General features: G+C 41.6%; 1 protein-coding gene across 2 annotated transcripts in view; it reads right to left on the bottom strand.

Moving 5' to 3' along the window:
* Positions 1–13,115, bottom strand: part of SAMD12 (sterile alpha motif domain containing 12) — a 499,855-nt gene that overhangs the window by 452,204 nt on the left and 34,536 nt on the right. For both annotated transcript variants that reach the window (XM_070477229.1, XM_070477228.1), the window contains exon 2: positions 1,194–1,372. In XM_070477229.1, the coding sequence (XP_070333330.1) occupies positions 1,194–1,372 (179 nt within the window). The remainder of the gene's footprint in view (positions 1–1,193; positions 1,373–13,115) is intronic.

Below are 13,115 nucleotides of genomic sequence, written 5' to 3'. Positions count from 1 at the left end.
AATATCTCCCTTGCTAATTGTTCCCCACTCCCTAACAACACAGATACACAGACACTCTTTTGTCATCAGTTTTTAATTATCTGCACTAAAGAAGAGAAGCAGCCACAGTAATTATCCAAAAGCATAGACAAGGTGGGAAACTTCACATCTGATCTTGGAAGGCTTTTTTCTCTTATTTATGGGAGTGGGAGGGGGTTATTGTATGACAGCTGAGTGACCTTTCTACTTGAGGTTTTTCTTGGGAGGCTGAAACATCTGCTTTCCAAGGCATGCATATATTCATCCCCTCAACAAACATTTGAAAGGAGATTTCTTCGAAGGAAATACCATAGGAAGATGAGTTCTCTCAATTTTCAAGCGGCAAACTAACATACAACCCCAACAAAAGCATCTTCACTGGTTTCAGACAAAAATCCATACAGTACCAGTTCCATGATGGAAAACCTTTGAAAGAGGTTGCTCTTACTAAATAATCATCTATCCTTTAAGCTCCCAGTTTACCAAGGTATGTCTTGTACCTACATCTATATTAAAGACTGAAAGAGTGAAGAATACTGCAACAAAATAGAGCAATTGTATCTTTAACCAGGGTCTTGCTTACTATTATCTACCTGACAGAATTGTTACAGGGGCCTAATAAGCCAGTATGTCAAAATTCCTTCCAATAGTACCTGGAATATATGTATATATTTCATAAAATATCACTTGTATTACTGTTATGGTCAGCAAAAGCCCCTCATTCTCATGCAGCCAACTGAGCCTTTTACAAAATACTTGTACATACACAGTATTATTTCATCTGTTCAATCTGATCGAGATGATGGTGTTTCTGGTACCTATTCTACAAGTGAAGAATCTGAGGCTTGAAAAGTCACATGACTTGTCCAATATTATCAAATGATCAATTGAGCCTGGTAAACAAATCGTTAAGTCCAGACACTCATCCCTATAGCTCATCCTATACCATCCTCAGAGCCTCATGCTCTAAGACTGACCACAAATGTGTTTTGATTTCACTTGAAAGGGGATGAAGTCACTATTTTCATTTCTTATTACTTGCAACTGAGGAGCAGTGTTTTTTGAATCACCAACAATAATTAATGAAAGCACCATCAGTTCTTCCCTGGGGCTGGACCACCAAATATAGAAGCTGCAGCTTCAGAATCTCTTTAACTTATTGGAGTATCACCTACCTTAGTTGTCTCGGCTTCTGTCTGCAGTCGCTTGGGGGTTCCTTTTTGGTCAAGCACCTTCTGGAAAGTTTTATTTTTAATGGATTGAGACTCAACACCTTCGCCTTCAATTTGTAGTTTAATACCTTCACCATGGGCAGGGTGATCAATTCCCCGTGGATTCAAACCGCAGTGGAGAGCTAGGAAAGAGGAAAGAAATCTAACTCAGAAAACAGATCCTATAAAGAAGGTGTCCATGAAAGACAATACGTCATTTGGCCTATATGGGAAGAAACAAGACATTTCCAAGTTGAGGGGTGGAATCATAACTATAGGAAATAATCTGGGGAAGAGGGACCATGGTATGCTAGCAAATCCTGAGCTCGTAAGTCAGAAAGACTGTAGCACAAATGCAGGAAGCATCAGTTTCAAGAAGTTCAACCTTGAGCAAGTGACTAATCCCCACATTACAGATGATAAAACCAAATCAAGCAACTTAGGCACTGCCTCCCACACATGCAGTTATTTCAACCTCTGCAGTTTAGTTTGTATCTATGCTTCCATCTGGAACACTGCTCATTCATTCCTTCCAGCTTCTGAATCTTCCCTATTCTTCGAGCATCCATTCAATATTCAGCAAATATTTCTTGAGCAAATAGTAAGAAGTCAAGCAGGTATTTTTCTCCCAGCTCTCACTTCTCCCTTAACAAGTTCCATCCCTTCCCATCATTTCTGATACAGCCAATCTGCCCATGACTCTCAAATTTTACATCCAGCCCAGAGAGACTTCTTTTTTTCCCCAACAGGTGTGTACTTGCCTTTTAATTTATTCTAATTGGAGGATAACTACTTTACAATATTGTGATGGTTTTGCCATCCATCAACATGAAATGGCAACAGGTATACATGTGTCCCCCTCATCCTGTACCCCCCCCCCACTCTCCCCCCACCGTATCCCTATGGGCTGTCCCAGAGCACCAGCTTTGAGTGCCCTGCTTCATGCATCAAACTTGCACTGGTCACCTCTTTTACATATAAAACGAAGATGAGCATGATGCATGGGCTGGGAATTGAACCCGGGTCTCCCACGTGGGAGGTGAGAATTCTACCACTGAACCAGAAATGGCCCTGTCCCATACAGCCCAGAGAGACCTCTCTTACAAGCTTCAGACATAAGTAAGACTGTTACTCAACATCCCAATGTCAGTATATCAGAGATCTCACATTTAACATGTTCACACTGAACCTTGATTTTTCTACCCCCAAATATTCACCTTCTCCAGTCACTACAGAGAAGCTAAAGAGTCCTCCTTGATGCCACTCTCCCTGTAAGTCAGTACATCACTTTCATCTTTTACCAGGGCCAGTAAGTGTTGCACTCAAAATGTTGCTCCCGTCCACCGACCTCACTCTATCTCCACTACCATCACTCTGGTCCACGCTACCCACCTGTCTCACCTAGACTGACTGCCCCAACTTCTTCTCCTCTCTGGATACCCACAACCTCATTAAAACACGTATAGGTCAGTTGATGAGACCCTTCTGCTACAAAACAGACTCACTGGCTTAGAGAACAAACTTATGGTTACCTGGCTGGGGAGGGATAGTTAGGGAGTTTGGGGTTGATATGTACACACTGCTTTATTTAAAATAATCAAAGATCTACTGTATAAAAAATGTAGAGGGGACAAGAGAATGAGATAGATGATACTGGTCATGCATTGCTAATTCTTAAAGCTAACTGACTGATTCATGGGGATTTATTTCACTGCTCCTTCTACTTTTGTGTATATAAAAAAGGTTAAAAAAAAAAAACCCAGAAACTTTCTAATGGCTTCATTGTACATCCAGAGCATTCAAAAATCTTTAACATGGGCAACAAAGCTGTGAGATTATCTGTTTCACTCTACCTCTCCAATTTCCTCTCCCACTACAGTATCTCTCGTCCACTCCACCTGTACCACCCACTTCCTTGTCTCTTCCTGGAACTGTCCATGCCTTCTGGACTTTGCACGTAATGTTTCTTTATCTGAACTGTTCTTCCCCATTCTTCAGCTAACTGCTACTCATCAGTCAGGTTTTGACTTAAATACCAACTCTTCAGACACGCCTTTCCTTAAGCCCCTCCCTCATTCTCCCCCCACCCCTGGCCACATTAGATCTTGTGCCTGGAACGACAAGTATTCAACAAACATTGTACGCATCTGAAAAAATTCATTGTACAATAGTCCATACACATGTGACCTTCTTTACAAAACTTTATAATTTTATTTCTTTGTTTGGCTGTGCTGGGTCTTCGTTGCTGCACAGGCCTTTCTCTAGTTGCAGCGAGTGGGGGCTACTCTCGAGTTGTGGTGCATGGGTTTCTCATTGCAGTGGCTTCTCTTGTTGCGGAGCATGGGCTCTAGGGCATGCAGGCTTCAGCAGTTACAGCACACGTGTTCAGTAGTTGAGGCTCCCGGGCCCTAGAGCACAGGCTCAACAGCTGTGGCTCACAGGCTTAGTTGCTCTGTGGCATGCGGGATCTTCCAGGATCAGGGATTGAACCTGTGTCATTGGCAGGCGGCTTTTTTACCACTGAGCCACCAGGGAAGCCCTATTTATAACATTTTATATAAAAAATTATCTGAAATTCTTTTCTAGTCTTGTAAGTTTCCTAAAACAAGGACCAACCTATTTCACGGAGCATCGTAGGCACTCATGTATTAGTTCATGCCTCTTCCCTCGGGTTTTGTGATGGATCTCAAATAATCTTCATGAAAAACCCTGATACATAATTATATTCATTTCACAGACAAGGGAAATGAGGCTCAAAGGGTTATGGTCATAGAAAGTCATACAGTGTCTGCTGAAGGTCACAAAGATCATGTATCATTTAGGTTGCAGATGATTTCAAGTTTCAGATGAACAAACCCAAAATAGATTAAGCAGTGAAGAAAATCATTAACTTTCAGGAGAGGAAGCCCAGTAATGGGAAAAGTTCTGGGTTAGCTGATTTCCCAGTTCAATAGGGCCATCAAGGACTCTTTTTCACTTCTCCATTCTACCATCCATAACATCACCTTAAGCCTGGGTCCCCACACGGCACTATAGCTACAAGCTTCTAGTTCACATCTAGCAATAGAGACAGTTTGGTTGACTATAGTTTTCCTCCCTCAATCCTCCTCCAAACTTGGATTTTTCTCATTGGTCCAAAGTGAATCACACACACCCAATAGTGAGCTAAAACACTGGTAGTGGAGGTAGGATTACCCTTAAACCAGCTAAGATCAAGTCTCCAAACCACATCGCTGTTACTCAACAAGCAGGGGCGGAATGGATGCTGGAGAACCAAGCACAATACCCAGTTCAGGCAGTGAAATAAAAAGGACAAAACCTATGAGAGCAAGAGGCTAATTACTGTTAATAACAATCAGCTTCCCCCTCTCCAAAGATCAGGCTACTTACAATGAATTTTCAATTAAATATAATAAAACTGTGATTATTAAAAAGAGGTGAGCTTGTGTAGGGAGATGGGGGATTTAGACATTAATGAGAAAAGAAAAAAAAAAGAAAATGTGTATCTTTGTTCATACTCCAGCATGATTCCCAACTGTTCCCTGCCTTGAAATTCACATCCTGAGGAGTATCACTGAGCTGCTGGGAGCTTCCAAGTATCTCCTGTCCTCCTCTGCCAGCACCTTCCCCCTCAGACTCTCACACTTCCCTTACTCTTGTTCATGTTGGTCCCTCCTCCTAGAAAGAGGTTCTACTCCACCCAAATCCTACTTCCTTCTTTGGGGTGTGAATGCCTACGCAACCCAGGTGTCTGTTCCGACGTCTTCACAAAGTCTTCTGTGAGCTCTGGCATCCTGGGCTTCATCTCCTCCCTGTCTGGGGATGTCTGTCTAATTGATCTGTCTCGTTGCTGACAACTGCCAGCTCCATCTTCACTGCCCAGTCCAGAATTTGGCACGTAACAGGCATCAGAGAAACATCTGTTCAGCTGCTGAACGAACCAGCAATCTCCTATCTTTACACAAACACGCCTTACATCAAAATGCCTCTCTTCCATGCTGGTAAATACTGAGTGTACAGAATGTAAGATCTCTATAGACATGAGGTGGGATATGGCATTTTGACTTTCTACATATGTTGCCTTCTTCATACACAGTTTTTTTTTTTTTCATACACAGTTTTAATCCTTCATAACTGTTCCCTCCTCACTTACAAATCCAGTAGCTGATTTATGTTTCTGTGCTTGGGTATATTTATTTTAAACTGTTCCTGACAGGGTTCGTTTTCTTTTCCCTGAAATTTCATGTTCCTAATATGTACAAATCAAGCCTCTTTCAAATGGCCTCTTATATGCCATGACCTCCATCTCTTTGTTCATCATGTAAAAGGTGCCCCCATTTGCTTTCTCTTTTCTGTCCTGATTATGACCCTTTCTTGTTTTCACTAAAGTTATTTACTCAGTTTAATAGGCTCAGTAGCTCACAGGTCAGCTTTGAGACCTTACTGTTTCCTGGATCTCCCTAATTTCACAGTTTTGTGGCTTGTGGATTTTTAGTTATTATATTGATACTGCAGGCTGCTTGCAGTCTTTACCTGAAGTGCTGCCACTGAGGCTTTAATGTTAAAGTTGCTAACAGTGAACTCTTAAAATGAGTTAAAGACCAGATTTTTACAGATGTTACTCTTTTAAAAAGCTAGAGAAGGACTTCTCTGGCAGTCCAGTGGTTAAGGTTTTGCCCTCCAATGCAGGGGCTGTGGGTTCGATCCCTGGTGGGGGAGATAAAATCCCACATGGCTTGAGGCCAAAAATCCAAAACATAAAACAGAAGCAATATTGTAACAAATTAAATAAAGACTAAAAATGGTCCACACCCAAAAAAAAAAAAATCTAGAGGAAAAAAAGCTAGAGAAAATTCCTCATGCAAATACCCATGTTTTAGCATTGTTTTGAGATGCCAATTTGAATGCATCATCTCTTTTTCACATGCAAAAATCCACTCCCTCAGAAATGGAAACCCTTGTGTGTTGCTGGTGGTAACATAAAATGGGACAGTTTGTGTGGAACACTATATGATGATTCTTCAAGAAAAAATTAAAATACAAAATACTATTTGATCCAGCAATCCCAACCAAAGTAGGGATTTGAACAGGTATTTGTTCATCCGTGTTTATAGCAGCATTATTCATAATAGCCAAAAGGTGGAAAGAACCCAGGTGTCCAATGATGAATGAATGGACAAACATAATGTGATATATATGTGCCACAGACTATTATTCAGTCTTAAAAAAGAATGAAATTCTGATACATGCTACAACAGGGGTGAACCTTGAAGACATTATGTGAACTGAAAGAAGACAGTCACAAAAGGACAAGTATTGTGTGATTCTATTTCATTCAGAGAGACAAAGTGGAACAGTGGTTACCAGGGGCTGGAGGAGAGGGGAATGGGATTTATTGCTTAGTATGAAATTTCAGTTTGGGTTGATGAGAAAGTTCTGGAGATAGACAGTGGTGATGGTTGCACAACAATATAAACATATTTAATGCCACTGACTCACACACTCAAAAATTGTTACAGGTGACCAACTCTGTTATATTGTATAATAAAATTTTAAAACCAAAATGCACTCCCTCTACTTTCACCTCCCTACTGCCTCCCAAAGCAGAAAGTTACAAAAAATACTTTTAGTCTTCTTTCAATCATCTCATTGTGATTTTCAGGTATTTTTTTTTTTTTTTCAAAAAAAAATACAATAGCTCAATGATATCCAATTTCTTTCAAATGTTCCTGAAAAGGGCGCAGTCTCCAGAAAGAACCCCAGCCTGACCAGCAGAAGACATGCTTCACTGGCTGAAGTGAGCCTGGGCCATCCTGATCCTGACCTCTGGAGAGATCCCATTCCAATGGGACTTGGGTCACAGTAACACTCTGCCCAAGTGCCAGGCTTCATTTCATCTTGAGATGATTCAAGAGGAGCCAAGGGATGTGCTGGCCTCATGACACTCATTGGTGAGAACAAGTGGATCTATTTGCCAAGGAGTCACACAGCTGCCCAGTCCTTTTAATCCCCACCCACACCACACTCTCCCTTCTCTTCCTTACAACTCATTCAAGTTGAATGGTCCTTTATTCCCAGCATCACTGAGAAGAGAGATGCTGTGAAAACACCATCAATGGTGCTGCTCTGACTTCTGCACCTATGTTTATACCAACTTGTAGATGCTGCTTGGAGCTCTTGAGATGTCTTATGCTTCTCTGCTTTGCCAGAATTGATCTTTTCCCATAATATACTCTTCCCTTTCCTTATTTGTATGGAAATAGTAAATGCTCTTTTCTTTTCCCTGTGAAGCCTTAATTGACTTTGCATCCATTAATATCTTTCTAAGCAATGTTGACAATGCATCTTTTCCTTATTAGATCTTGTGTGAGTATATACCATGAATTCCAAGTGTTTATTAACACATCTGCTTACCCTATAACTAGAAGCCCCATGAAGCAAGGGACTTCTTATTGAGTATCACAAACCCAGTGCCCAGCCACCTGACTACTGTACAGTTACCCTAAATCATTGCTTACAGAATAAGCAGAGGTATGATGGAAAAGATACTGATCCAATCCTACTGACTGTTATTCCCTTCTGTTGAGTAGCTTACACATTTATTTTTCAAAGGAAGATTGGGCCTGACATATATACACTACCATGTGTAAAACAGCTAGCTAGTGGGAAACTGCGATATACCACAGGGAGCTCAGCTCGGTGCTCTGTGATGATCTAGATGGATGGGATGGGGGGGTGAGAGTTCCAAGAGGGAGGGGATATAGGTATACCTATAGCTGATTCACTTCACTATAGAGTAGAACATTGTAAAGCAACTATAATCCCACTTAAAAAAAAAAAAAAAAAAACTTAAAAAAAAAAAAAACAACAAAAAAGAACAAATAAAAGTTCTTCCAACATAATTGGATAATTCAAGCTATGGTAAATCACAGAACCCTAGAGCTAAAACTGCTGTTTTACTTGACTGCTTTCTGCAGAACAGAAACTGCATTATTCATCTGCATACCTGCAAACTAAACAGTTGACATGTTTGGCACCTCATAAATGTTGCTAAATGAACACATGACCTTACGACACAAATATAAATATACTCCAATCCTCAGCATTAGCTATTAAAATTGAGATAGACTGTTTACAATTTCATGTCTATTTCTTGCTATTAGCTAGAGATAAAGTTCTTGGAGGACATGGCCCTTGTTTCATACCTCTCAGATATAATAAACACATACCAGACACTCTCCAAGCACCTGTTTAATTAAGGGAAGTACCTCGTGCATTATATTTTGGATTCAAATTCAGCAGAACTCTACTCTCTAGAAGTCACCCAGGCATCACAAAGGGCTGCTCGCTCTCTGTAGCAGACACTTCCAGTTGGCTAAACATTCCCAGTGCTCGCCTCCTTGGCCACATCCCACAACATGGCTTAAAGTCAAAACTCCATTTCCCAGCCTCCCTTGCAGCTTCAAGTGGCTGCTGACAGATTCCTACCTGCAGGACCTAAACAGGCATTTGATGGGTAAAGACACAGTCCTAGAACTGACAAAAGAGAACAGATGTGGATACCATCCTTCTTTCCCTCCTTCTGTCTTGAATGCTAATGTGTTCTCTGAGCTGCTACAGAGCTTCTGTGACAACAGGGCTCCAAACATAAGTGAAAGTCAAGAGGCTAGTGGCCACATTGGCTCCGCCACCATAGGGCTACTCAACTATTTTCATAATTGCCTCCCTCCGGACTTGGTGCTCTGACAGAGAGATAATCCCTTCTTGTTCAGTCACTTTGAATCAAGTATCCTCTAACTATCAGATGATCCATTCCAAACTGACACATGATTCCATTTTAACTAGTTACATATGGTTGCTTAGCTCTTCCTTAAGGAGAAAACAAAAAACAAAAAGAACACTGAAATCCTAGCAAAATACTCCAGTTTGGGTTGCATAACTCCCATTGACTTAGAAAGCTATATAAGTATAATAATACCTTAGCAAGGAAGGTATACATTAAGAACACACTGTTCATGTTGTTATGAAGAAAATATCAGAAGTAGATCAATGCAGGTCTTCCACTGTGGAGACCTGAAGGCAAAACTCTTACTCAAATGCAGGACTCTGGTATTCACAATATTCATAAGAACTTCTGCATGAATCAATGTGTTCACGGGTGTCAGGCCACTACCGTTTTAACATGAGCATATAGCGATGTACCAGAAATGTCTCAGGAACATAAGTTTGGGTTAAGCTGGTGGATATGGAGCACAGTGGCTATTTGGGCAAAGGAACCTGTCCAGTGGACATCTCCTAGGGTGGGGTCAGCAAATTTCAGCCCATGGGCCAAATTCAGCCTGCCACCTGTTTTCATATGCCTTGTGATCCAAGAATAATTTTTACATTTTTTTAATGGTTGGAGGAAAAAGAAAACCTAAAGGAGTAATTAGTGACCTGAAAAGAACATATGGAATTCAAATGTCAGTGTTCATAAAGTTTTACTGAAACACAGCCATCCTTAATTATTTGTATATTACCTATGACCACTTTTGTGCTACAATAGCTAAAGTGAGTAGTGGTGATAAAGACCAGGCATGCAAGCTTAGTCGCTCAGTTGTCCGACTCTTTGCAACCCCATGGACTATAGCCTGCCAGGTCCCTCTGTCTATGGGATTTTCCAGGCAAGAATACTGGGGTGGGCTGTCATTCCCTTCTCCAGGGGAATCTTTCTGACCCAGAAATTGAACCTGGGTCTCCTGCATTGCAGGTGGAGTTTTCACTGTCTGAGCCACAGGGAAGTCACCAGAGACCATATGGCCTGCAAAGACTAAAACATCTGCCAGTTGGCCCTTTACAAAAATAAGTCTGCTGAGGGAGCCCTGTTCTAGGGTAGAGTAGAACCATGTTCTGGAGACCCTGGGGTCTTTCACTTTATCATAAAAAAATGCCAAAAACTCATGGATCTTTGGGGAACTCACCTCTGACTTATTCTGCACTCCCCCAATCTCAGACAATTTAGATAAACTAACTTATGTTCGATTTTCATCATTTGGGTCAGACTATGAGGAGACAGAATAGGATTTCCAAACCTCTCCTTGGTCAGCTCAATGTGGTTCTGTAAACATATGCCAAAACTTAACATGTTTTAGATACAGTCTGAAACCCTTTGCTCACTATCAAAAAGAACAAAGTAAAACATAAACTTCCAAAGGGGTAACTCAGAGGCATTAGAAGAGGACATGTCCATTCCTAGCCAGCTTGGAAGGGACCAGTAACAGATGGATCCCTTCCTCTGAACAAGAGGAGGCTGGAGAGGAAGAAGGCACTCTGCTGATGAGGAGGAGGGAAAAACAGCAAGGACTGTGAACAGTTGGATGCCCAAAACACACTCTATTGGCCTCAGAAGTCTGCCCAATGGTAGATGGTAGCCTTGATAACTATCCTGGGGCTGCCACAGCTGAACCTGGGTGAGTGTCGGTCCCAGGTGTTCAGGCCATGTGCAGCTGTGTCGGGATGCCATCTCCTCCGAGCCACGTGAAGAACACTCACTCTGACTTGTGTGTCTACAGAGACGATGTCCTCTTTGTAAAACAGATTAAGGGAATCTCATTTCCTCAATACTACTTAAGTGTGGCAACCACAGCAAGTATTCACCTTTCCTACCCATGATATCTGGACTAAACACAGCAAAAATTCACATAATGCTTAACTTACCCATTTCACCATCAGGAGAGTGGGAGAAGGCTTTGGACAACCTCCAGGGAACATGGACATTAACTCTTATTTCATGAGGAGAATACAAAGACAGACAAACTCAGAAGTTCTGTGAAGCTTTAGAGGACTCAGGTATCAGACCGATAAGGAAACAGGAGGTCTACAATGGTGACTAAAACATTTTTATCCATGATACTATAAGAAGATTTCATGCCATGAACCACTGCCCAAACAGCTGTATCTATGTACATGAACTGAACCAAGTTTTCATAAAACAGTATTTTCCTTTACTACATGTAATCTACTATGATGTTTTTTTCTCAAAAATGTTTAAAGTAGTACCTCTTGGATGCTTCTGGGAAAAGAGAATAGACACACTTTTCTCAATTTTCTCTACTAAGGAAAAACAAAAATCCTGAGCATTATATACAAAGCAAATGTAAGACTGACTTTGAAAGGTGAAGAGGAGGTAGACGATCTAGGGACCCTGGAACTCAAGGAAAGACATGAAGGTGAGTTTCCTAGGCTCTCTCTTTGCCTCATATATTCCAGACTTGGAGCTGAAGAAGCTGAAATCTGGAGGTGCCAAAGGGCACCAACAAAAAAGTAGCTAATAAGAGCCTGTGCTCTGTAGACAAAGGACGGTGACAAGGGCAGTCTAGCAAGATGGAAACTTCTAGATAGTAATTGCTTTACTCTAACGTCACAGTAAAAACGTAACTCAACCACTCATATCAGCAAAGGAGCCCAACTTCCACCCTCCCCTAGGGTATAATAAGGTACTCCAAAATCTCCAATGGGTCATAGAAGGCCAGGTAAGGAGCCCAGGCCTTCATCTCTGTCAGTTACTAATAAGGTTATCTCCACAACCCTGCAATGTCATCTGAGATGTGTGAAGGTTGCACTTCCACTCCCAACAAGGAGGTAGTCCCTCCTTTCTGGGGTGATGTCAGAGCAAGCCTGGTGGTGAGCCTGGGCTTTCATCACATTGTTTATCATCAGTGATAAACAGCAGAGAGGCCCCATCTCCCAAGTATCAACTTAGGCAGAGTGAGGAACCTGAATTTCTAACTCTACTTGGCCAGAGTGGTGTTAAAGAAAAGCAGTTAAAACAGAAGGTTTAAGTAAGTAAGATTCAGTCTCATGGGCTTCCCTGCTGGCTCAGATGGTAAAGAATCTGCTGCAATGCAGGAGATCCAGGTTTGATTCCCCGGTTGGGAAGAGCCCTTTGAGAAGGGAATGGCTACCCACTCCAGTACTCTTGCCAGAGAATTCCATGGACAGAGGAGCCTGGTGGGCTACAGTCCATGGGGTCACAAAAAATCAGGCACAACTGAGCAACTGACACTTCCCTTCAGTGTCTCATAACATAAAATGAAAATGTCCAAGTTCCGACTGAACAGAAAAATCACACATAACCAAGAAGCAGGAGGACTCAAACTGAATGAGATCAACCCATAGATGCCAATACCAAGATGACAGATCTCAGAATTATTTGACAAAAATTTAAAAGTGGGCCATGCTAAAAATCCTTCAGTGAGTAATTAAACCTCTCTCTCTCTCACATACACACACACAACCCAGAAAGCTTCAGCCAAGAAAATCTCAAAAAAAAAAAAATAAATAAAAGACAGAGAAGAGAAATGGAAATATCATGACTAAATAATATTCAAAATAAAAAGCTCAGTGGACACGTTCAAGTGCTGAGTGGAGGAGACAAAGGAAGATTTCACTGGAAAGGGTCAAGGGACCCTCGGCAGTGCAAGTGTGCTATATCTTGCTTCAGCCACACAACATGATGTAAGCATCAAAACTCAGAGAACTGAACACTCAAAATATTTGCTTTCTATTGGATATTCATTAGAAGGACTGATGCTGAAGCTCCAATACTTTGGCCACCTGATGCAAAGAGCCGACTCATTAGAAAAGACCCTGATGCTGGGAAAGATTGAGGGCAGGAGGAGAAGGGGGCGACAGAGGATGAGATGGCTGGATGGCATCACCGACTCAATGGACATGGGTTTGAGCAGACTTCAGGAGATGGTGAAGGGCAGCGAAGCCCGCGTGCTGCATCCACGAGGCTGCAAAGAGTTGGACTCGACTGAGCAACGGAAAGATGGCAGCATATTGAATATAGAGTAATCTTTAAAATGTAACAAAATACAAACACTAGATACACTTTAAGTATTT

Source organism: Odocoileus virginianus, chromosome 15 (genome assembly GCF_023699985.2).
Source record: "Odocoileus virginianus isolate 20LAN1187 ecotype Illinois chromosome 15, Ovbor_1.2, whole genome shotgun sequence".
NCBI classification, from domain to species: Eukaryota; Metazoa; Chordata; class Mammalia; order Artiodactyla; family Cervidae; genus Odocoileus; species Odocoileus virginianus.
The sequence above is the reverse complement of the archived record's forward strand: the minus strand, read 5'-3'. Positions and strand labels throughout refer to the sequence as shown.